We start from the raw sequence: 24,660 nt of genomic DNA, 5'->3' as shown, positions 1-24,660 counted from the left end.
AATGCAGGCGCGCATTGTGCGGTGGAAAGGATGAACTTTTCTTACTAGTGTTAAGTGCTTTACACTCGTGAACTTTCTAGTGAATGCTTTTCGACCAGAGTCAACAATCGAGGCATAGTTTATCTTGGACGAAAAGGGATTCAAAGATCACATTGCTTACACACAGTTTATCGATCGATCGACACTGCCAGTTGATTAAGAATGTGTAAAGTGCGCGATATAGGTTGTCTGAGAACTGTTTAGGAAGCCTGTGTAAATGAATGTTGTACCCTGTAATTATTTATTGCCCGTTTGTTGCGTAATGTAGTAGTAGCTACGTTTTCATTCGCAGTGATACACTAACGCTCGGCCTGAGTGTGACATTATTTACGCTGTTTAACGAACGTCGCCCGTGTCCAAACGTCCGGGCGAGGAACACAGTTCAAACGTATTCCTATTAGCTTCGTAAGCAACTGCACTAAACGGTGATCAAAGTAAATCGGGATAGTTCGTAAGATGTTAGCTAAGGTAGACGGTTAGTACCGTAAGGACGTGATCGCGTGTGGCAGTCAAACGCACAGCCGAGTATTTATCAAACAACCACGCCAGGATACAGAAACAATTGCATCCATCTGTTGATCTGAGCTAAGTAGTAGCGTAAAGCAAACCGCAGGGTAGAAGTATTAGTAAATGTTTAGACGCAACGGTAAACTTTCTGTGTGTATATGACGGTAGGGCGATACTAGCAATAGACTCCATGACGTAAACTTACTGAAACAGTGCATGTAACCATCAGATCTTTGGCTCTTGTGGGAAGGCTCCCGGCCAAGCGAGAATTATGTATTTATTGAAGTATACTAAGCTAGCTTAATAGGTTGGATGTATACCGACAGGTTTTTGAGACTCAAACACAACTAAACTAAAGAGATCCGCTTCCTTAAACAAACGTAGGATTGTTTGCGCTTTTCCACCAAACTACTACTGCATACTGTAAAAATTGTACATATACTTAGCGAGATCTATCAACTTGTAACGTCGAGCGCGTAGTCGCTTTCTATTGTACATAACAAAAGGGTAATTTTAAGTAATGTATATAAACCGTTTAGCAATACACAACAAGAGAAAACAATCAAAACTATGCAATACAAACCAATCACATGTGTGAAATAAAGCAAATGAGCGCTTGGCGAAATGCACTTACAGATATAATTATAAAGATGTACCTTGTGTTTTTATGGTTTATTTTTCCAAACACAAAATTATTTGTTTGGAAATTATTGGTTGTCTCATTTTTGTGCAATGCAGCAAAATGTACTCTCATCGGTATTGATCTAAATTCAAAGTGAAGGTGATCTAAATTTGATCTAAACAAACAAATCAATTACAAATATTCTACAAACATTCAATGAAATTTTGCCATGGCAAATGTTTTGCTCATGGCATGTGTGTTAACTCTAACTTTAACACAAAAGCACACTTAACTAACTTTATAATTATATCCGCTAGTGTGTTGATCAAATGGAGCTGAGATCCGACATGCCATTCTTGCCAAATGCCGTAAACAATTTCTCTGACATACATTAAGCAAATAAAAACCTTCAACTAAAACTGTTTAACTAATCTTGTTCCTGTCCTGGACACAGTCCTTTATATAAATAAAAGTTTAAGCGGCAAATAATTGTATGTGTTGTGTTCTAAATTATTGTTTTACATTCGTAATAATGGAAACATTTTAAACTGAAATAGTTCGGCATCCAAGCCGAATCAGTTACACAATTTCCTCATCCATTCGGTGATAAATAAAACTGAAAGAAATAAAACACATAATAATTAAATGTACGAATAAAAACGACGGTAATCCAAGCGGAAATCCATGTGACTGATGATTATTTCTTTAGCGAATAACATTTCCAACCACAATCGATAAGCTGGGGGAAAGTTTCGTACAAATGATGCTACAAACACGGATAATCGAGCATGTACTTTTGAACATTGCACGCGTGCAAGTCTCTCGCATGCAAGCTGCTATTCCCACAGTACGCACCACTAGATGGAGCTGCACGCGTTGTTGCTAAAAATAGACACAGCAGAAGGAGAAGGGGAATATGAACGCATGCTGAGACATCGGTACGAGTTTTAACGCACCCGTTTTCGACTGGGAGCGTGGCATCTCCTGTAACGCGGCTACTCGTGGGTCGGATTACGGACTGATTTGAGGGCGGGAGTCCTGTGTGCTGGACCAGGCCATGTTGACGGGACGTCCGCACTAAGCTGGCCGTCAATATGGGTGTCACGGAGGAGTCCGAGACATTCAGGTTGGCTAAGGAGAGACACACCGAGCGAGGGGTGAAAACCAGCAGCTAAGAGTCTCCGCGGCAAGCAGTAGTGGGATCGCGTCCCGGAGTGGACTGCCAGTGCCAGCCCGACCAATACAGTCACACCGTAATCTTTTTGCTGCCCGGCCGGGGCCGGAAAACCTTTTTCCACACGCATGCAGTGATTTTATGCTGTTATTATGTTATTTTTCTACGCTATTATTATGTATGAAATGTAACCATGGGACTGTCAGATCAGGGGTTCGAATCCCGATCAGAGCTGGGAACGTGACACCCCGATATTACATGCGAATTGACAGGCAGTGATTCTCAATATTTTTTATATCACGAAGATAAAACACCTAATTTAACACAGTCTCCGTGCGATAACAGGGAAAGCTCAAACGTGCCCGCCCGTTCGTCGCACGCGTTCGATATATTGTATGGGGTTTGTATATGTAGTAATATGTGGTTTGTTATATAGATTTGATTGGTTTAAGTTACTGCACGTCAGCACACACGCTAGCCGCGGTATGTTTTGCACGTTTCCCATCTTTCCTTCCACCTATTTATCCTCCCGCTATCTGATTCACCCTGACGCTTCTTCCTTGTTTTTCTAACAACTTCCATTATCGATGCTTTACTGTTTACGTAAACTGTATGCTTCACACGAATATGCGTGCCACCGTATTTGTCAAAGCCTCTTTACAAAGTTTATAGCGAATTTAGCATGTTTCATTATTATTCATTTTATTATTATCATTACAGGGCGCACCAGACGCAGCCCGGGCAACAAAACAAGAGGATAGACATGGAGGAGTTTTAAGCTATGTTTGCACTGATTTCACACTAACTTTAAAGCTTCGGTATTGATAGTTTAAGCGGACAAACTAATGCTGGACAGTAAAGCGTTGAAATGTGTGTCGAAAAGAGGCGAGGCATTACTTACTTGCATGCCCCTTTTTATACGGGGATATATCTTACTTTGTTTTGGTTTTACTTCCCCATGGCGGTTAGACGGAATGGTCAGTTTTGAATGTTGAGTACGGGAATCCGGTGATTACACCGTTTCTGTTGGAGAATCCCTCTCTCTCTTTCTCTACCTCGATCTTCCTGCTACAGATTCTATCTCTTATGCTACATTCAAAGGCATCATTCTCTTTAACCTCCGGTACGGCAATAGTAACAAACGTTAGAAAAGCTTACACGCGAGATGAAGATGATGAAGGTTTGTTAGTATGGAAAAAGCACATTTGACGCTTACCAGTGTCCCTCGGGATACGGTCGCTGCTTAGACGCGCTGTATCTCGAACAGCTTCACCTCCGTATCGTACCAGACGGCCGGATCAACGTTGCGCAGATAGATAACGCCCCACATGTACGTGCGGAACCAGGCCGTTGTGCCACCGTTCGCTTGGTACTTCCGTATCAGGATCGGATGCGGCACCGGCAGCAAACCGACGAGCGTACCGTGCTGCAGAAACTTCAGTATCTCCGACTCATCGGTAAGGCCTTTATCGATGCAGATCTTTTCCACCTGTGGTACAAGCACTTGCAGCAGGCGCATGATTGTTTGGAGCGGTAGCTTCGAGCGCCACGACTGTACCCACTCCGGTGTCGGTTGCCACTGTTTCACCTGGGCTCCGTGCACCGGGGCAGGTGTTACGCGCAAGCTGCCACGCTGCGCAACCGAACGTCGCAGTGGGGAAGGCGTTTTGCTCGGAGACGAATCAGTTGCAGTCCCCTTTGTGGTGCCATTAGCCTCCGGTTCTTCTTCATCGCTTGCGGTCACCTTTTCTGGCACTACCGGTACATCCGGCGACGAAGGACTAGCAAGGTCGCTTGGGTGTGCCGATTCTCGTTCGGTGATCTGTGCCAGATTGGGCGTATCTAGCAACGTGGCCTTCAGCGTACCGGGTTCGGCTTCCTGCGCTGGCCGTGAACCTTCCATCGACTCTTCTACGATATCGCTACGAGCATCCTCGTCACCGATTCGGGCGTCTTCCTCTCTTTCACTTGCACTGTCTGCTTCGTGCAAAGCGAGCCGCCCAGTTCGTGTGACAATACGGTCTTCCTCACTCTCATCCCCGGCTACAGATCCGCTTCCGGTTGCCGTGAGGGCAGCTTTACGCTGCTGATAATCAGCGGCATCATCGTGCCCGGCCACACTTCTGGAGGTCGCTCCTTGACTAGAACCACCCGTACGTCCACCGACCATTCCACCTCCACTTCCACCCTTACGGTTGCTGAGGCATCGCGCAATGCCGGCCGCATCCGTCGGTAGATTTGCAAGCGCATGGAACACCTGCCGCTTGCGGATGATCGTGTACACCAGGTTCGAATTCCCATCGAACTGATACTGGATGATGTTGTTAAAGATTTCCAGCAGGAAAAACACCAAATGATGGTTCGAGGGTGCCGAGTAAAGGAACCAGGGCGTGCTGAATGCTTCCAGCAGATGCAACAACTTAATGCTAGCCACCATCGAGAGTGTCTTCAAGTACGGCGACACGTTGACGAGAATCGTAAGCAGACAGTCAAACAGTGGCTGCAGCCGCTGGTGCCCAGTGGCAATGATTTTGTGAAACACCGTTATCAGCAGATCCGCGTGTGTACCGGTAAACACGGGAATGTCCATCGGTACGGTGGCTGTGTAGGGTTTGTTTAGCCGGACACCAAAGTTACGCTCACCGGATAGGAGCAACAGAATGAACACACCAATGTGCATCAGTCCAACGCGTGCTGAAAGAAGTGAAAGACATCGTTTTTAGGGTTAAATTTTGCGGGCGGAACTTTACAGGCCATACTTACATTGATCGGCGCGGGAATCGTTCAGATGGTAGAGAATCGGTACGAGTATGTCCAGCACGTCACTGCTTTTCAGCACAAAGTACAGAAATTTCTGATAAAAGAAAAAAGAAAATCAATACGTTAGAGCGGCTTTTGAGTTCTCCTGTTACCACTGCTTAATTTCTTTACCTTGTTATAGTCACAAATCTTCCAGAAGAACACCAGCAACTCCTGGTGACAGTGGAGCCGCTTGGTCGAGTTTGGCAGATAGCTCTGCACTAGCGGATTGTTTAGCAAACGCGTAACACCTTTCAGGATGAACTGAAAATCATCGTCCCGGTGAATGCGCGACAGATAGTTGATGAAGAGATTGTCCGCAATGGTACTGTCGTCGTGTATGTACGCCGACGACTGTGCCGGCCCGTTGCTCGTGATGTCATGGTCGAGCGTGACGATTAAAATCTGCAAACATACCTCAACCAGCGGTTCGAGCGTGTCCGTAAACAGCAGGTGGTTGTACGGTACACCGATACCGACCGGATCGTACGCACAGACCGTGTTCAGCAGCGAGGTGAACAGGGGCAGCGCGTGCCGATTGTCCGCACTGGTAAAGTGCACGATCCAACGGTTCGGTTCATCGCTTGCCGTCGGTGGACGGTACATGGTTTCGCTGAAGCACGTCAGCAGCAGCTTCAGCAGCTCCGTGCGCCTCGAATCCATGTTGCCATTGCGGGGTGGCGATTGGGCGAATCCAACGCCAGCCTCCCAGATGTACTCGCAGCTATCGATGGAGTTGAGTTCTTCCGCTTTTTCGGGACCCGATTTCCGGTACCCGATCACGGTAAAGTCCGGACAGAACAGCAGATCACAAATCGCATTCAGCAAACTCTGGGCCAATGGAACCGAACCGGTCTCTTCCTTCTCGCTGCCGGAAGGGAGCGATGACCAGAAAAAGTCCTTCCACTGGACATCCTCGAACACGTACGGTAGGATGCGTGTCAGCAACCGGACACAGTTCAATACGGTTTGCTGTTCACCCTGCGTCCTACAACTATTGTCCACCGCCCGTACCATCCTTTCCGTGGCCTTGTAGCACAGCGTGGCCAAATTCGTCGGCATAACATCTCGCACCTTGCGTATCTCGTTCGCCGGCACTAGCGCAAACACATCCTGTACCGGTGTGTTGTGTTCGCACCAGAACTGTTCCCAAAATGCGTCATCACTCGCATCGATTGGCTGGCGTGGCGTGGATAATAAAGACGATGATTATGACGGCGCGCGTACGACACACATACGTAGACATCGTGTGGGCGAGTGGGTGGACGGGTGGTTCCATTTGCGTGGGAGGTGGAAGAACAGAAAACATATGTTAGCCAGAGGGTCATAAAAGAAACAACGCGATGCTTTTAGACAAAACATTACGTTCATGGTCACGTCGACGGCTGTTAGCCTCGCGCAATCATAATGTTGTAATGTTGCATGTGTGTGTATGTGTAGTTTTGTGTTGTTTTTCTTTTTGCATAATTATGCATCAGTGAAAGAAACACCACCTCACCTGACTTTTGCTCGTCAGCTGTACGATTGCTTTGCGAAAGTTTAGCTTCGTGTCCGTATTGCCCATCTTTGTGACCGGGAGTCGGGACCACTAGACACGGATTAAAGCCAAAAACGGATTTCTACACTACGTTGCGCTGCGTCATGGGTCGCTTTTGTTTGTGGCGAAAAAAACACGCACGGACGGTGTGAAAAGCGACGACTTTTCTTCACACAAAGCGAACAAAACTTGGCACCGAGGTAAGTTTGCTTTGGGGCGCTTCTTCGGGCGGTAAGGAAAAGAATTTAACTTAACGTATGACACTGTAATACAAGCGACACCTAAAACGCTCGAGCTGTACAGTAAGAAAACCGTGGAAATTTTGCGTGGAAATTAACTGGAAACAGACGGAGAAAAAACATACACTTCACGAAGAGGTACACGAATACATTGAACCGTTTTGACAGAAAGGGTACGATACGAAGTTTGGACAGTGGGCTGGCACCATGTTCGCATGGAACAATATGACGTTTTATTATTTTTTTCAAATTTAAATATTACAATAGTAAATGGCGGTTGAGTCGCAAGTACGAGTTATAAGTTATATATAAGTTTGGTTTTCGAAATTTCACAAAAGTATCGGACAGAAATGCTAAGCTGTTTAGTCTAATGTTCATCTAGAGAAGAACGCATTGGACTAAAAATACTCGTTGATGTTGCAATACTCGTTGATGCACATTTCATACGGTCACAAAAGAGGTGATGAATATGAAATGGCTAGCGCAGATTAACCCTCCATGGGGTTTTATCAAAATACAAGAGTAAAATCATGTTACTCAAATGGTAATTTCGTCACAGTTCAGTTTCTAAAGGTCGATCTGAGTCCAGAAGCTCTTCAGAAAGAAAAACTATCAAATTTCATATCAGGGCATTAACGGGATGCACAACATACTCATTCTAATAGTCGTAATGTTTGCCGTTATCGCTTGCCTCTCGCAACGCGGTATACAAATATAGTGCGCGTTTTTTGAACGCTGCATCACTTCTCTTGAATGAATTTTTTTGCGTCGATCAGCAATATTGTTATCTGCACCCGTAGCCTGTTATTTCACCGATTCTGTTTGTAACAACAGTTTCATCAGACCATCACCATTCAATGACCTCGCACCGTGTCTCTCCCTAGGTGCGCGATTAGCACAGGCGGATACTCGGAACTGGAGTGGATCCCCAACAATTCATGTCAATAGCCCGTGGAAGGGCCGTGAAATTTCTCGCCCTGTTGCAACATCGCAGCGCGGTAGTAGTGCCGGCAGCTAGTGAACTTTGGTCCTTAGTGGGACGCTTTTAAGGATGCAAGGCGACGAAAGACACAGAGTACGTCAATGGAGTTGAAATGCTTTGTACTATACGCCGATGCTGATAGTAGCATGAGTCGCAGTAGAAGAAAGTTTCACAATATCCCTATCGCCATAATCGTACGAGCGTGTGCGGACGCGCGATAGTGACCGATCAATGCTATGACACGTCCGTCCAAACTGTCCATCAATCGGTGTAGCATAAATGTTCGATAGGGCGCTCTGGTGCTTGCCACCGCACGAGCCTTTGCGAGCTATTCACACGCTCGATGTCCTCAGATTGTTGTCTAAATCCTAAGATGACCTAAGAGACAACTGCGTCTTTGCACTGATGTTGATCGGCCATTAACCGCACGCCATGCGGCTAGGTCATCCAGAAGTTCTCGCTGATGTATCAATTAAGTGATAGAAGGAAGGCAAAAAGATACTGAGATCCGGCCAACTGCAACTCTGCTCCAAAAATCCAACTCGGTCGAAGCGATCGAAACCGGAGTACTCCTGTACCCACCGCACTATTCGGGTCAACAATCTGGGTCTTAACTGGTACTGTCTTATCATGCTAGGCACGCCGCTCTGCCCACTGCAGTTTCCACAGCCCCTTCCGAGCTCACGGTTCTAATCGGTCCCGGGGGTTGGGCGTTTGGGACACCGTGCCCTTCCCTGTCTCCGGTACCGTTTCAAGGCTACGCAGCGAGGGCCGTGAATCATGCGTACCATCATCTGCGTAGTATCTCTCTGCGTACAAACTATGGAAAAGTTGGTTCTTCCAGTTCTAGTTTGTTCTTCTGTGCTGGAATTTTCTACCCTACCAAGCCGGAAGAGCCTCGCCAACACGCACGTTTGTACGTTGATTAGAAGACATTGGGATACGAAGCAACAAAAAAAAAAAAGAAACACACAGCTTAGTAAACAAAATGTAAGTATCCCCCAGTGTTCTCACCCAGCCAATCGTTGCTGCGGAAACAACCTTAAGCTGTTTGTAGGGAAGAATTATCGCTGCTGGTTTGTTTTGTGCGGTAAGTTATAACGTGTTGTTCGGATTTACATAATTAAGAGTAATGGCGCGATTGTAGCTTGCTGCTTCTGATTAGGTGTTTATTTCATCATTTTGAATTCTTTCCTGATAGTCGGCCTACTACTAACGCCTGTTTGCAGACCAATCCACAGATCTGATCGTACTGAGCAGGTAATCGGATATCCCTCACTATAGGAAACGCTAATATGGAGTAGCAACTGGTTTTCTCTCTTTCTCTTTCTCTCTCTCTTTCTCTCTTTTGAGTGGAAACGTTTCGAATACTGACTGTAAAAGCTGTTACAATTTGTTGAAGCATTTGAAGTGTTGTATGTGTTCTATATGTTGTATGTGTTCTATGTGATCCATGTGCGGTTGCGTATAGTTGTAAGGGTAGTGGGAGCAGCTAGTTAACCGTTTCGTGCGTGTCTTTCCTACCAAGCAGCATTCCCGATTGAACGCTTATCGTTAATTAGTTTGCACTGTAGCAACTGTCCGATGCATCGTCTTTAAGTACGCGTGAATTTCAAAAACAAAACAAAAAAAAAAAACAGGTGTTCCATGCACCGGAAGGGCGCACGGGCCGGGAGATTCCTATTAGGTATTTTGTTTCTCATAGAAGAATCTTTCATTCACTTTAACGGCTAACATTGTCTTACGTAACTAGGCGAGTGGAGCTGATGGATGGTTTTGTTCGTTGTGCGGACAACGGCGTGCCTTGATGTTTGGCGTTCGTTACGGCTCCATCCATTCTACAGTACAGTTCGTGCAAGTCTTTTCCAAAGATAGGGAGCGATTTATTTAACGTCCTTGTAATAACCATGGACCACCTGTTAACTACTCATGACACAAATTGGTTTTGTTCTTCGCAAACAAAGTGCGTACGAACAGTTTGGGTTTTTGATGGTACACAATATTGGCTTTGTGGTGTGTATGTGCACAGTTTTTTTTAGGGGGGTGAGTAGGGTCATACCGAACGTGAGCAGATGGCGTCAATATGACGTCGTCCTGTAAAGCAAATGATGTGAAGATGTGCCTGAACCAGGTTGCATCTCCTGTGTTTCCCTTCGGCGCAGCATGTGTAATGAGCATATTTAGGTGTTACATCTAGCTTACCATTAAAATAATTAAACCATGTTCGTCAAAAATAAAAAAAAAGCTGCTGACATAAAGGCGCTGCGGGAGAGGCGGACATGGAGCCATATCAGATACGCAACAATGAAGGGGAAGAATTTTAAAAACGAGTAAACAAGTAAGCGAATATAAATAAATTTTAAATATTTTACCATCAACCGTAGCGATTCGGTGGTGCACGGTGAATTGCGTTTTCCATTCGCGTGTCGTTATTTTAAAATATTGGCTTTCAAATTCTTACATAGCTACATTTGAGAGCACAGCTCGCTGTTATCAGCGGCTAGTGTTATATAGTGCTTTCCTTTCGGTTGTAATATGGTTGGAGGTTTGGGTGCTTAGTAGTTACATAGTATGCACACACTCGCGATCTCGGTTTCACAGGATTGACCGCGTTCCGGACGTAAAGCTGGGGCGTGCTGCCACGGTGGAATTCCAGTGCATGATGGCGTCCGGCCGAGCTGATCAGGACGCGGGTACAGACTTTGCCTTCGGCGGATGCTCCCGACAGCGGTAGACGTACGCACTGATCGACACATCATCATCCGTTCGGACGCACTGCAGCTGATTCTCACAATCGCACCTATCATCAAACGTGGGGTGATACATGATTTGAAGATGTTGTAGAAAGAGGACATAATGAGCACACCAAGTATGGCTGGGCTCACATAACACTGGGCGCAACACTTACGTATTTTTCATGAAGTTTTCGATGGCTCTTGTCGACGGGACGTAAACTGCCCAACCGCACGGTGTATTGCCTTCGCACGTCCCATTGCTGTGCGTTTGGTTGATAACTGATCGCTCACCACGCGATAAAACCTGTGGAAATAAAGCATCATAATGTGATATATTACTCTGCAGAACCGGTCCGTGCATCCAACGAAACATGAAGATCGCTCGTGAGAAGTTTGCGCAGGCGACGGTCCTGGCGACTCGCTCAGCATCTACTCTGATAAGCGGCGATTCATAACGATTCAACCTGAGTAAATGAGTCCAAGCATGCGCATATGAAAGTCTCGTGCTCACTGTGCACACAGCACATTGGAACGATGTTAGCCTCGTCTTCTACTCGCTCCCTTCACCGCTTCTCCTATCAATCCTGCCTCGCTGACGGAAGTTTCTTATCGCGAATCAATAGTACGGTGGTTACCGCAAGAGCATCGGGCCTGCTGCTACAAATCAATATGTAAACATTCCGTGGCCACGGTTCATCGGTTGATGCTCGAACGTGCCGCGCACCGTGAACGCCGATGACGCACGAAGCGTGTCAATCGTGATCCCGTGAATCTGCAGACCGGGTTGGGGCAAAAACTTCCCAGAATTCCGAGCAATGCAAGAAAAGCGCCACAACATTCGGTTGTATGAAAAAATGACCAAGAGCTACTGTTTCTCCCTCAGGAGGACTTTAGACTTCCACGATCGATGCATCATTCTAAATTCGATGACACAGTAAAACAGAAATCAAGAACAAACTTCTCGATCTAGCGAGACGACCACCATATCCAGTACGAAATGCGTTGTTGTTTGAAGAGGGCAGGTCCGTAACCCTGTACCGTGGTACACTTCGGTACATCGGGCGACAGCAAAGCGCGTGGAACAGAGGTATCGAACGTGCGTCCATATTTGCATACGTACGCGTCGCCGAACAGCGACGACGACCCGCGACGGCACGCGGACGACACGCTCGGTGTAAACAACTTTACTCTTCACTTTATGAATGAATGAGTAAACGTGGACTGATAGGCGGCTGATACAGCAAACGCCAGCAGTACACCCCGAGCGGAGCGCAACCTTCCGTGTTTTATGGTTTCGATACGTTTTGGCCAAAAAAGCACCTGAAAAATACCCTGGATGCCAGACAAGCAATTCAATTCGAGTGGAAGGTTATCAATTGCTGACAAATGAAAGCACATAAGGCAGGCACCTGTTGAGCGGTGAAAGTTCGTTCGTTGTGCAGTGTAATAACGGCTCCCGGCCAGTGCCAGCAAAAGTTCACCAGAATCCGAAAGCAATTTCGACGAAATCTGTCATCGTCCTCATATTTGGTGCGAGTCTGGTTCCACGAAACGCTATCCAATTACTGGTACGTGGGCGCATAAAGTTCGCTAGGACCGGATGGTAGGGCTGGGATTGTCAGTAGAAGATTCGTTTTTCTCGGTAACACACATCAATCGATGCATCCCAATCAATATGTCTTGGAACGTTTGCTCGATGAAGATAGCAATGGCATTTCTAATGAAGTTCGCCCTCGGAAAATGCTTCTTTTCCAATAGGAAAAAGAAATAACCCTCATGCGTGCCATCAGCACGAGAAAGTTGGATGAAAAGATGAATCACAAGCAAGGCATGGGAGCGACAGGCTGGAGATGTACTATTAGTGGACATTAATTAACCACAAATGTTAGTTTTAGAACAAGATGTCCGGGTGTGTTTATGTCTCGGTTGTGTTCCGCTCATTACCGTGAGATGGCACTGTTAAACACGGTGTGTGAAGGCCTGTCAAAGCAGCTAATGAAGGCCCAACAGTTCCGATTTAATTATAGTTATTTGATGCTTCATGGCACCCTTAGGGCCCTTAGGGCTGGGGTAACGTGCACCGAAGGGCACAAGAAGAAATACATTCATATTCCAAGGTTGCGTTCCGACATGTTGTTGTTATTCTTCCCCCCAAAAAAAATTGCATCAGTTGTGAAATGATTGCATTCTTCCATCGCCAATGCTGCATCGAGCTGCAACGCTGCAGCACCAGCAGCGGGCAGGAAACTCCGTACGCGGCGCGAAGGCCTGGCCAAGGGTGGGTCCAATTTCGTGGACAAAAACCAATTTAGTCATTGAAGAAACCGGGCCCTATTACATAAACCAATTTGCTACCGAAAACTCGCCACACACAGCAACTAATAGCGGGCCCTTGGTCCATTACTGGTCTCCCGTTTTGTTCCGGCGGTCTTTTGAAGTGTATATTTCACTCCCGAGGATCGTTTCCGTCGTTGTCTCGTCAGCGTTGTTTCGGTGTTTTTTTTTTACCGGAGGAGGGTGCAGAAATTGATGAAACCGAAGAACTCGGAGACGACAGAAGCAGGAAAAAGATGACGACCAACTTACAAGGGAGGGAACGCGGTTTGGGGTTTGTTTTGGCTTGGTCGGTCGAATTGGATCATTCTGAAGGTCAGACAAATCGGGCAGCAACGCATATTTTGGCGTACGATCGTTCGGAAAGGGAAGATGCGGAAAGCACAAGAAACACCCCGGTGGGGACTCAAGTTGTTGGTTATTGCGTTGGAACCAAAGTCAAGAACAGGAGGCACGTTAACCGACCGTACAGGGTGGTTCGGTATTGGATATTCTTATTGGAATTGCCTACTTCCAAGCTGATCGGAGAGTGATCTCAACTAGGAACACTGAAGTTTGTCCTCGATAGATCGAACCTCGAAACCTCGGTGTACTACGTACGTTGCATACGATGCTAGTGATGATGGGCTACTATAAACACTTACCCGTAGCGAAAGCGACGCCTGCCTTGATACGCTCACTGTACTTAACACGACCAGCACCACCAGCACACAGGCACTACACGATACTAATTTGTGCGCCATTGTTTAAACTGTCACTTGTAGTGTTTTTGGACGAACGCTGCGCCTACTACCACTGATGGTAGATGAAACTTTGAACTCCTTGGTATTTATTGTCTTCAAATATCAGTTCCGGAATCTAAATATTGTCTTTAGAAAATGCGGATAAAGCACGATTTCACTGTTTCGCACACCAGCTTGCGAGTAACGCACAATCACACGGTGGTTTGAAAATTTTGCGCCAAACTGTAGTGTCACTGTGTTAACTCTGCGTACACCGCGTCGTTTGCTTCTGCAGAATGATGCTTCCTTGAAGCAGCGCCGGTTTTTTTTCCGTCAACTGTGTTGATCTCGATGTTGGGACAAGAATGAGCTTCGTGCGTCCGGATCGGAACAATTTATGCAGGACCAGCACCACCCAAGGAACAATTTTTACCCCGCTACTAACGGTTTCACTCCGTTTCACGCCGGTTGATTCCACATACTGAGCGGCTCTTGGTAAGATATTATACCTATCCCTTTCGTGCATTATACTTCTTCTTGTACCTTTTCGCTCTTCTGAGATTTGTTTTTTCCTTCGCTGTGTTGAACACATTTGCAGTTGTTAAAGGTGGCGTCCAAGAGAATTGCGCGTGTAGATTATTTTAGGATTATTCTAGATTAACCTAGGACATCGGTTTAAATGATAAGTAAGTCAAATATAATCGACCAAGCAACGTTTGTTTATGGTTAATCATCGCAACAGTATGCAGCAATGTTGCTACTACCAGGACGTCTTCATTAAGACCCAGAGGTATTGTTAATGCAGGATCGCAAAAGTCATTCGCGTATGGCATCCAAGTAGCCGCTTAGAAGAGCATTAAAAAAGTGTTTGCGTATATGCGGTAATCAATTTTAATTGTGCCCTTGCAATAAATTAAATAAAACCTCAATAGATGCACTAGAAAATGTGCATCAAATAGTATAAAAAATGTTGCTTAGTGTGTTTTCATTCACATCCAAAAACGGCTGTGGTGGAAGTGCAGCCGTTGTGCTTGACCGATGCCATCATCGCTGTAGCGAGAGAATGATAGCCAGGCACCCGCACGGCCCTTTACTCGTTCCTTCCTCCTTCCTTTCACACCCCGTCGATGGGCTTAATAATACTGCTATTCGGCTCGCTATTCGGCCCAAAAATGGTCAATCTTTCACTACGTGCCAACTTCGGAACTGCTCCCTGGGTCGTAGCATAGAAACACCATCGGCATGCGTTACGCATGGACCGAAAGCCAGCTCTCTCTCACCCTATCTCTCTCTCGCTCTCGGTCCGTCACTCTCTCGCTCTGGCTTTCCTCTTTTCGGCTGCAACCGAAGTGCATAAAGCAGGGCCGAAAGGGCTAGTTGCAAGTAAGGCAGAGAGCGTGTGAGTAAATGGCAGGGAGAGAGAAAAACGCCGACAAATTGATTTTGTTCATTCACAAGTTTGGAAGAAGATTAGAATGCATCGGTGTACGGGATGCATCCTCGTTTCGAGCAAACGGTACGAGCAGAAGGTGGAAGGAAAAAGGAAATGGGTAAAAAGGGGTTTGGTAAGTGCACAGAGATACCGCACGGAGGGTTTCTTGCCTTTTCCCCTTGGCGTTTTACCCTGGTTCCCGTTTCCCGCACCGGAGGCCATAAACATTTCCACGCACGCTACTATCACGTGCTTGGTTGCACGTGTGACTTACGACGTTCCATAAGATGCTGGGCAGGCAGAATACGGGATGACTGATTAGATTGAGCGAGTGTGTCCACACCGATCGAACGATTGGCCATTGGGAGGAGTGGCTGAAGCGAAGTGATTAAAATGAAAGATTGAAGCACAACATGAGCTGCCGTAATGTAGGGTTAATTAGCGTCAAAATCACGAGTGAATGAAAGACTAGAAACGGATGTAAAATGAAATTTACCAATCCACCACAGAAAGCCCAACTACAATCCCAAGGAAAAACATTTAGTACTGAAAATCTACATCACCATTGTGCAGAACGCCATTCATCAACAGCAAATGCTTGGAAAATCTTTTTTGCCATTCAAAAATTTTAACTGTTTCCAACATTGTAAATGATGGCTGAGAATGAGATGCAACATGTTCCGAAAAGAGCGTGGGACTTTAACTCAGATGTCGTTTTTCCTTCATGGGAAAGGATGATTTTGAACATTTTCACTAGTTTATAGACGTGTTATATACTAATAACCACACTGAGTTCTTATTGTTACCCTTGTTATACTGGTAGATAGAAGATGGAAAGTAGAAATAATGTTGAATCCTTGAAGATTAACTTTATCCTTACTTTCCAGCTATACACCGTACTGTAGTGCGGAACGACTGCCTGTATTACTTCATCTGGCATCACTTCTAGGGTAACGTCGTTACAATTTTCCCACCAAAACAACGTGGGAACAGAGACATTCACAACCGTATCCTATTTTTCGGAACTATACTGTACCTGAGCAATGATCGGGTTCCTGTGTTACTTTGTCTGGCATCACTGCTAGGGAGATGTATAGAAAATTTCTAATTTTCCCACCAAGTCAGCGTGGGAAACAAGATGTTGAAGTATAGAATCCTCCCTATATTTTATTTTCCGGGCTGTTCTGTACCTAAGTGAGCATCCGTTTCTTGGGTTCTGTGCCATTTTCACATTTTCTGGCAACACTGTTAGGGAGACCTATAGAATATATGTAATTTCTATTCTCACCTCACAATACATTGGGAGGGAACAATAAGTTTCTCTTCCTTAAAAGATGTAATAAGCAACGGTAGGGATCATTTCAAATGCGACAGAGGATGGCAACACTGCCTGAATGTACTAACATCCTCATGTTGATCCTAATGTGATGTCACACACTTTTAGTATGAATATCAAGCGTTAGTTACAAGTTACACTACAATTTCCACATCTTAACCTTCATCCGGAACCAAATGTCAAAAGAAAACTCGTAATCGGTTTGATAATAAATTATCATTTTTCAAGACGCCTCGATCGTCAGAAGATCCCATTCTCCCAATTCCCCTGCGTAGCGTGCAGCTCTCGCATGTGACCTTCCACACAACCACACGGAGACTCATGTGTGTGTACACCACGTAATAGGTCAGCTACCCCAAAACGCCCCAAAAAACAAACCCGAACGCATCAACGGCAAATTAATTTATATCTTTGTTTACGTACAATTTTCTTCCTTTTCTCCGCCAATTCCCAATGCCAATCTGATCGAAGACTCTCAGCGTGAAGCGTGACGCAGGTCGCGTGTTGTTTTGAGCCGCGGCTTGTTTTGGCGGGCGATCTACTCGATCGTTGACGTTACATGTTGTGGTCGCCTGAGCAGCATGCCATTGCTGGGTCTTTGGCATCTCAAAATCACGTTACCGAAGACCGAAGTGGAATTTACGTCTTATGATGCTTGTTTTGCTGCTCCCGGTAATAACAAAAAAAAAACCCCGACATCAAACATCACACACAGACGCCAACCTGTAGGAGTCTTCCGTGAGTCAGCGTGACCCAGCCTCAAAACAAAACAAAAAAAAAAAGCCCAGCCTCAAAAAAAAAAGGAAGGACATCAAGTGCCATTCTTCGAACGCGTTGTTGATTGCTTAATGCGCAATAACACCAATTATCAGGCGACTTTCGATGGTATTCGATTCCTTCGTTGCTTTATCGCCCTTCTTCACTCACCGAAGGGTCGTGATCGGTGGTCTAAGGTACTTCGGTTTTCTTCGGTGTTCCGTTATTGGAGGTGTTTTGAGAAAAGCTTACTAACACAATACTGAAAACATTCCAATAACGGCAGTGTTGCTTATTGCCAGTACGTTGAGTAATGTTTCATTGCTTCGTTCGCCTGTAGCACCACTTTCAATGCACACTTCGATCAAAACGAAACTTCGCCGCAGGATCAATCCACAGACTGGACTTCGAACCGGCGGACTCTGGTGTGGTGAACACTGTGAATTTCCCGCGGCAATCAAATCAATTGCCGATTTGGTTCCCGTTACAGTATTTGTTCGTTCTGCTCTGTGTACACCACAAAATTCCACATTGCTCGCAAATGACGCATCGAGGAACGCAACAGCCCGCTTAGTAGGACGACGTTGATTGAATTATATCATCCCGTTCGGTGAATATTGATTGGAACACTTATCATGCTTTCAATTTACGCGCGATCCCCGTCTGGGGGCGGGAAACCACCAAAGAGTAGAGCGCTTGGTAGTTACTACTAGTATTCGAGCGAGGTAATGTGGCTGCCCATAGGAAAGCACGCCCTGCGTTGAAATAAAGAACCAACGATAATGAAATATCAAACCAGGAGCAACGCTTATTCGGGAATTCGCCATCATTCGCGGGATTTTATTAGGTCCGGTTCCGCTCCGGCAGGGAACCGCTGTGAGCTGACGCGGAAAGAAATATGCTAACCCGTTCCGGTGCTCGCGGTAGTTAAATTTTACACCCATAATGTGCTCGTTTGGCTCGATCTTTCGACCATTTGGAAGTCGTCGGTGGTGGCAATGAGATTCATGATTTCCGTAGCCTTTCGCTCGGTGTCTGTTGTTCGCCCCATAATTATGCTCATTTGCAGGCAAAACATTTTACGACTCGAGTGCGCTCGGTTGTGATGAGTTACCTTTCGCCGGTGGATTTGCAGGCGCGATGCAGCGTATCCTTCCGGTGCCGTACGGTGGATGATGGGGACAGGAATGAAGACGCATCGGATGGGTTTGTCTCGGACTCGGCAGGGGAAGTAATAATGATTTTTGTGCTGCTGTTGCAATGTTTACGATGATGATGATGAACCAGACATACTAGTCAACGTTTAATGCAGGACGTTTACGAGACGTGATTCTGAGCTCAATAAAGCTGAAGGAAGCACTGCAAGTAATCGGGTTTGGGAGACCGACTCTAGAACGAGTCTTCTGTATCTAGCGAGTACTGTAGGGTGATTACCAATGTAACCGTCTCTAATTCGTCTTGTTTCAGTTTATTTTATATACTTTCCTCAGACTTATTTTCCCCAAGTTTGAACCGGAATATTTTATTAATGTTTTCTATATTTTAAGTTAAAGTTATATAGTTGAGAAAATATACCAAATGAGAGTATATTCCTGATTGAACTTCTATAACTGTCTCCTGGAATTAAGCTTTTGCGACACCTAGCGGTGAATAGGCATACTATTTTGACAGCTGATTGCTGTCGATTAGTATTTGCAATAAACAAATGATACGTCAGTGTGATATCAAAATTCCAACGGACTTGATCCTGTACAGAACAAGGAGAACAAAGATCAAGTCTTGCTTTATTAATCTTCCATTGATAGTAAGATTCGCTTGGAAGAAAACTGTACACTGCCACACATTAGCTACGGTATGAGTAGGTCCACTACTCATTCCGCTTAGTCGCTCACTTTGGACCTGAATTTCTCTGCAGATTGGGTTGCCATAATTAACCCACCACCTGGTAAGACCCAAACAGTACGTATGCAACAAGCACGTGCATCACAAGATGATGCAACATCGAAGTTCCGGTAATCATCGTACACGACCTTCGGCATGCCGTCGGCTGAATGTATTTACGTTCCCTTTTACAACACCCCTAGAACGACACCTCCGTCAATGCAAACAGTGTTTAAAAAAAAAGATACGACGACCCTTTACACCAAGCGCTTGGAACTGTACCAAAAGTGTACCGATTGCAAGAAGCGGATCGAGGAACGGAGGAACGGAGGAATGGAGAGGCACAAATACTCGATGTTAACACAACAAAACCCCTATGCAGCGAGACATTGATGGCAAGTTGCCGAGTATCTATTTTTTTTTTGTCGGTGCGTTACTTCAGCCTGGGAATGGTAACCCAGACGAACGCATTCGTTTACCTGCGTTAACGTGTCGGCACAGGGTGTTCATTCACAAAAAAGGCCATCCACATCGGTCGGTGGTCCTATTTCGGCTGATGCAACTGAAACGATGATTTCCATCATAACGCTAGCGCTAGCGTCACATAGTCCGATGTCCACCTGCGAGTGGTACGATCGTTCGCGCTTAGTAAACAACTGGTGAGAATTTTCGTGGAAAACTGTGTCACGCCGTCTGCGAGATGTCTGCCCGGTCAACTTGCAGTAGAGCGGCAGACGACCTCCGATAATTGTTAAAAATAGCATTCTCGCCATTGAAGATCACCCTTAACGGCGGACTGATTTATCGTACCAACTCGATCTTTGGGCAAAAGATCGGGCGGTAGATCGATTTTCATACGTCGGCAGAGGAATTCTTGGCCAACTTGGCGATCCAAAGACATTTGGCTAGGAATGTGCGCGCATCGTAACACTTCCAGGAACGAGCTGGGTGATCCGGTGCGCAATGTTGGAAAAGGAAGGCAATACGGACTTCATACGAATCGTCTCGGTTCCTGGAAGTACCGATAAGCGGCTGGAAGGTACCTGCGCCATTAGGACGCCTTTTGTGATCTACACCACCCCTATCCGTGCCGTGCGATCATTCACAACTGCAATGCACGGGGAACGCTGGACAAGGAGTGCCGGGTGGAAAAGTACCAAGGCACATTCGTGGCGGCTGCCGCCGAACGAACGAAGTGCTTTCCAATCATCATTAGCACAGGCAAACACCCTTGTTGTACCATTTTGCTTTGTTTTGTTGTGTACTGCACCGTTTTTCCTTTTGTTTAGTGTCCCGGTTTGCGAACATTCGCCTCCGTTGCCCGTCCGGCCGGCCACGCTGGTGAGGGGGCTTCTGGCTTTCTGGCTTTTACCAAGATTCGTTCCCGTTGGTGGTGCTCATGGTGGTGACGATTACGGTCCAAGATTAGACCACCCGTAAATCTGCACCCCGATTGACCGCTGTGCCCTTTTTGCCGCTTTCGGTTTAAGCCTTCTCGTCACCGTTGTTGTCGGGTTTGTATGTGTTTAAGGTGCATTTTACGACAGCTCAGCAACTGTCGGCACTCGTTGATGAAGCTCACCGCTGCCAGAGGTACAACAAAAGAGATTTTATTGGGATTTTGTCAATATTTAATTCTTCCACTACTCGACAAGCTTTTCTAGCTTATCTGAACTGTACCTTCTTCCCGGCGGGCGTTTTGTACCTTCCTCGAACGTATCCACCTTGTATGTCTGTCCTGTTTGCGAAGCTGCTAACCTGTGCCAAAAGGGGAAAACAAATGGCGCCGCGCGTCGACCACGTGGTCGGAAGAGATTTTAGATTTTTTTTAAATGGCATTGATTGTTTAAAGCAGCATTTCACATTCTGATATCAAGGAAGGTAGCTACACAGCGTCGTACGAAAATGAGGTCAATGTAAGGTATCTACACCTAGGTGTTACCCACGTGCTCGGTGAGTACATAACCTCAATTAGTAGTACGGCTCAGCAATGGACGTAATACCAAATCACCGTTTCTGGGGTGTTTATAAAGACCTGTTGTTTTTACAACGAAAAACTTTACAGGAACAAACCGGTTTTCCAAACCACCTCCGACAGGGGCCACTAGCTGGACCCAAACCCACAACACCATCCGGAAGAAAGGGGGCTCGTCCGACCCGAGTAGCGTCCAATGGCGATGCACCAATTATATTGGAACGAACAAAACAACGCACTGCTGCTTTGTACATCGGCAACCAACCGGTCGTGCGGCCGTATGTTCGTTAATTGCGCCGGGCAAACGTCAGTTTTAATGCGTCATTTTCGAAGCTGTTTGCGCGTGAACTTGTCCTCCATATGGGTGGATCCTGGCGAAGCTGGTGCAGCGCTTCAGAATCCCGTGATAAGCACCGTGTGCTGCGTCATTTGTGCTACATTGGAATGCAGCAGTAGTAGCAGCAGCAGCAGCAGAGAGAGAGAGGGAAACACGCGACCCAACACAAATAGTACGAGTTATTGGTGTTGTTTCTGCAGGCGATAAGAGAGGTGTGTCAGAGATACTGATCGGTGGGTAGAACTACTCTTGCATCATGTAGGATTTTTAATCCAAAACGATTACGACGCGATCGGATATCGAGGAACGATAGTTTGGTTTATCTTGTGTAAAGATCTCACGCATGATCATCCGATCATTCAGTGCGACTAGAAGTCGCAATGAGCTAAGCGCACTATTCTGTAGCAGCTAATTGATCACCTCCGATCGTACGATGTCGTTCGAAGTTAATTTCAGTGACGTCGCGGCACATGCAGTCCAGAACCGGTCGCCCAATTAAGAAAGATCAAGTAATGCTTGCGATCTTCGGTGAACTTGATCGCGTTGACCCGCATGCCACCGTTGTGCCGGCCCTTTTCGGTGGCTTAGAACTACATCAATTGGTTCGATTGACCGGACCCCGGTTGCACATGGCCAGGGATGGCTACGTGCCCGGTGGTACGTCCATGATGGCCGCAATCACCCGATAGGAGTCCGGTGCTCGGAGACATACCGTCGTCAATGTTGGCACAGTCTCTCCGTTGGGCCCCGGTGCCAATTGGTGCTTCCCAATGCGCTACTCAAATCGATTGCCCGATCGGATGATTTCATCTAACCGAGTGTGCGAACTTGCATGCACGAGCCGTTGCCAGAACCGTGGCAGACATCTTGACGCTTGGGTCTCTGGGGAATCGCTGTGGAATTCGCTCGTTGTGTGGCACCGTTTTACTACCAGCGCTGCACACAGCGTAACTGCACCACTAACAGGCCTAAATTAAACTCATGATTGCACTAAACAGTACCTCGTTCGATGTTTGGTACGCATCGAGGGGCAAGAAATCTAGAGTTCCCGCGCATCCTCGTTCGATTGGAACACATCACGCTTGATCGAATGGCGGCAGATCGTACTTGAAGCATCCCCGTTCCATGCCGGATTGGATGGCATCAATTAAGTGGACCAACCATCAATACACGCCAGACGCAACAGGATCGGAAGCGGCGAGTTAAAGAATGGAATTTAAAGAATTTTGATTCGCAATCAAACGGTCAACCGTGCCGGTGTGTGTGTGGTAAAACATTCTGAAGGAGAAATCTATCACGCCGAACATGTGCGCGGGACACTCGCTCAATTTTGCGCCATCAAAACAAACCGATGACGGATGTGCGCTAAAGGAGCGTGTGTCAAAGCAAAAAGATTAACTTGCTTTGCGCTACTGCAGGGCCCATGGGGCCCCCGATGATTGATTACTAACAGTTTTTATTTCTCGTGGGCAATGGGAAAGAAAAAAACACACCTCGTTTTGTTATTGTTTCCACACAAGTGTTCCGCTGTTGATTTGCTGTATATTTAGTATTGTATTTTTCTCTCTTCTGCTGCTTCTTCACTATTTTATTTTGCATGTCTGTTATCCTGTTTATATCGGTTTACTTTTGTTCTTGTTTCTTTTAATAGCAATTATATTCCTTCCTACGCAACTGTTTCGCTTTATCCACTTGCATTCTCAGCTTGCTTTGTAACACTTTTATTTGCCTGTGTTTTCGTTTTACATTTGTTGTTTTGTAATTCTGTTCCAGTTCTTTCCCCCGCCCCAACTGCATGCCATGCACAGTTTCAGTCCTTTGCAATCAGTCACCATTTGCCATTCGCAAAACTTATTTAAATAACGTATATGTGAGCAAAATATATTTCATCCAACACCACAATCGGTTTTTGTTTTTTTATGGTACGAGAGGTTTCACACTCTTCACCCCGTCCCATATGTATGCGGGAAATGAAGACGACGACAGCTACCACGGATGACCACACGTACAACTTCAGGAGTCTTTCGTACAGTGTGTGTGTGTGTGTTTTTTTTTTGTAATCGTTTTTACCACTTGCTAGTTGGTTTGAGATATGTCGGTACCATTTGCTGCTTGAAGTTGGCTTAAAATATACGCAAGTGTTTATCTGTACGATCTCTATGCAAATAATGAAGCGTGTTAGTGTTTTGCTTTCGCTCGTACTTTGGTTTGATCCTGTTTTCTTAACTGCTTTATCGTTCTTCACTTTACTCTTGTATGATTTGTTTGTTTGGTTTTTCTTCGTTTTACAAATATGCGCTTCATTTTGCGAATTTCTTTAATATTTTAACCCCCATACAACACCTGTATGCTGAAGAACGTCATGTTCAGTTGCGTTTATTAGTGTGGAGAGTGATGAAAAAGGAAAAAAACGACGATTTTTTTTTATCATTCTGACCAATAAAAGCGGAAAACAAATCAATTATCATACCACAACCCTGCTAAATGACCGTTTCGTTTTTGTTTGTTTGTTTTGGTGTGTAAGTGTGTGTATATGTGCTTTGCTATACAAATTGTTTACTTACAGGTGAATGTATGAATGAATTATGAACGCGAATGTGTGTGTGTGTGTTTGTATGTATGTATGTGTGTTTTACGTCACTTGAAATCGTAACCAGAAGAAAAACGCCCCACTCTTGCGCATATAAAGTGTTTAATGTTTTGGTTCAGAATTATCAGTTTCACAAAATGGCGAAAGTGAACCCGTAAGTACGCTTTCCCGCTTTTCCAGTCTCTCACTCTCACCGTCTACTTAGTCTGTTTTTTCACTCACTGCCACACACACACAAATACACATACACACGTGCACGCAAAACGTTCTGCTGGGTACTGATCTGTTCTAGTCTGTGGCTCAATGTTTTCCTTGCTTACGGATTGTGTGCTTGGTTCAATTTAATGTGTGTTTTATTTGCTTGTTTGTTTTCCCTACACTTCTTTCACAATATAGAATACTTGTTTTGCTTTATTCTTGACGTTCTGAACAGTTCTAATAGTTTACAAACACAACGTGTACGTTTTATTTTTTACACAAATAGTTCCCCTTTAGTTTTTTGTTGTATTTTCGATTTGTTATTTAAAGCTCCGAAACAGTTTCTATATTTCTATAACCATTTGTTTTTACGTTTTCCGTTTTCGTAAACTTCCGAAACATTTAATGTACGTGTGCGTGAGTGTACTGTTTTTAAATTTTGCTACGTATTTGCTTATATTTTTT

General features: G+C 45.5%; 2 protein-coding genes across 2 annotated transcripts; both read right to left on the bottom strand.

Annotated features, from left to right (window-relative positions):
• Positions 1 to 3,585: 3,585 nt before the first annotated feature.
• Positions 3,586 to 6,705, bottom strand: LOC128719729 (protein HID1). The gene is made up of 4 exons (XM_053813358.1): positions 6,640 to 6,705; positions 5,274 to 6,320; positions 5,106 to 5,196; positions 3,586 to 5,036 (listed from the first exon to the last, which is right to left on the bottom strand). Exons 1-4 carry the CDS (start codon positions 6,703 to 6,705, stop codon positions 3,586 to 3,588), a joined length of 2,655 nt encoding a protein of 884 aa, XP_053669333.1.
• Positions 6,706 to 10,581: 3,876 nt separating this feature from the next.
• Positions 10,582 to 13,711, bottom strand: LOC128708720 (uncharacterized). Its single transcript, XM_053803699.1, has 3 exons — positions 13,613 to 13,711; positions 10,808 to 10,938; positions 10,582 to 10,699 (listed from the first exon to the last, which is right to left on the bottom strand). Exons 1-3 carry the CDS (start codon positions 13,709 to 13,711, stop codon positions 10,582 to 10,584), a joined length of 348 nt encoding a protein of 115 aa, XP_053659674.1.
• Between the last annotated feature and the right edge of the window lie 10,949 nt (positions 13,712 to 24,660).

The sequence above is a fragment of the Anopheles marshallii genome, chromosome 2, assembly GCF_943734725.1.
Source record: "Anopheles marshallii chromosome 2, idAnoMarsDA_429_01, whole genome shotgun sequence".
Classification (NCBI taxonomy): Eukaryota; Metazoa; Arthropoda; class Insecta; order Diptera; family Culicidae; genus Anopheles; species Anopheles marshallii.
Note: the sequence above shows the minus strand (reverse complement) of the source record. Positions and strands in the feature narration are given on the sequence as shown.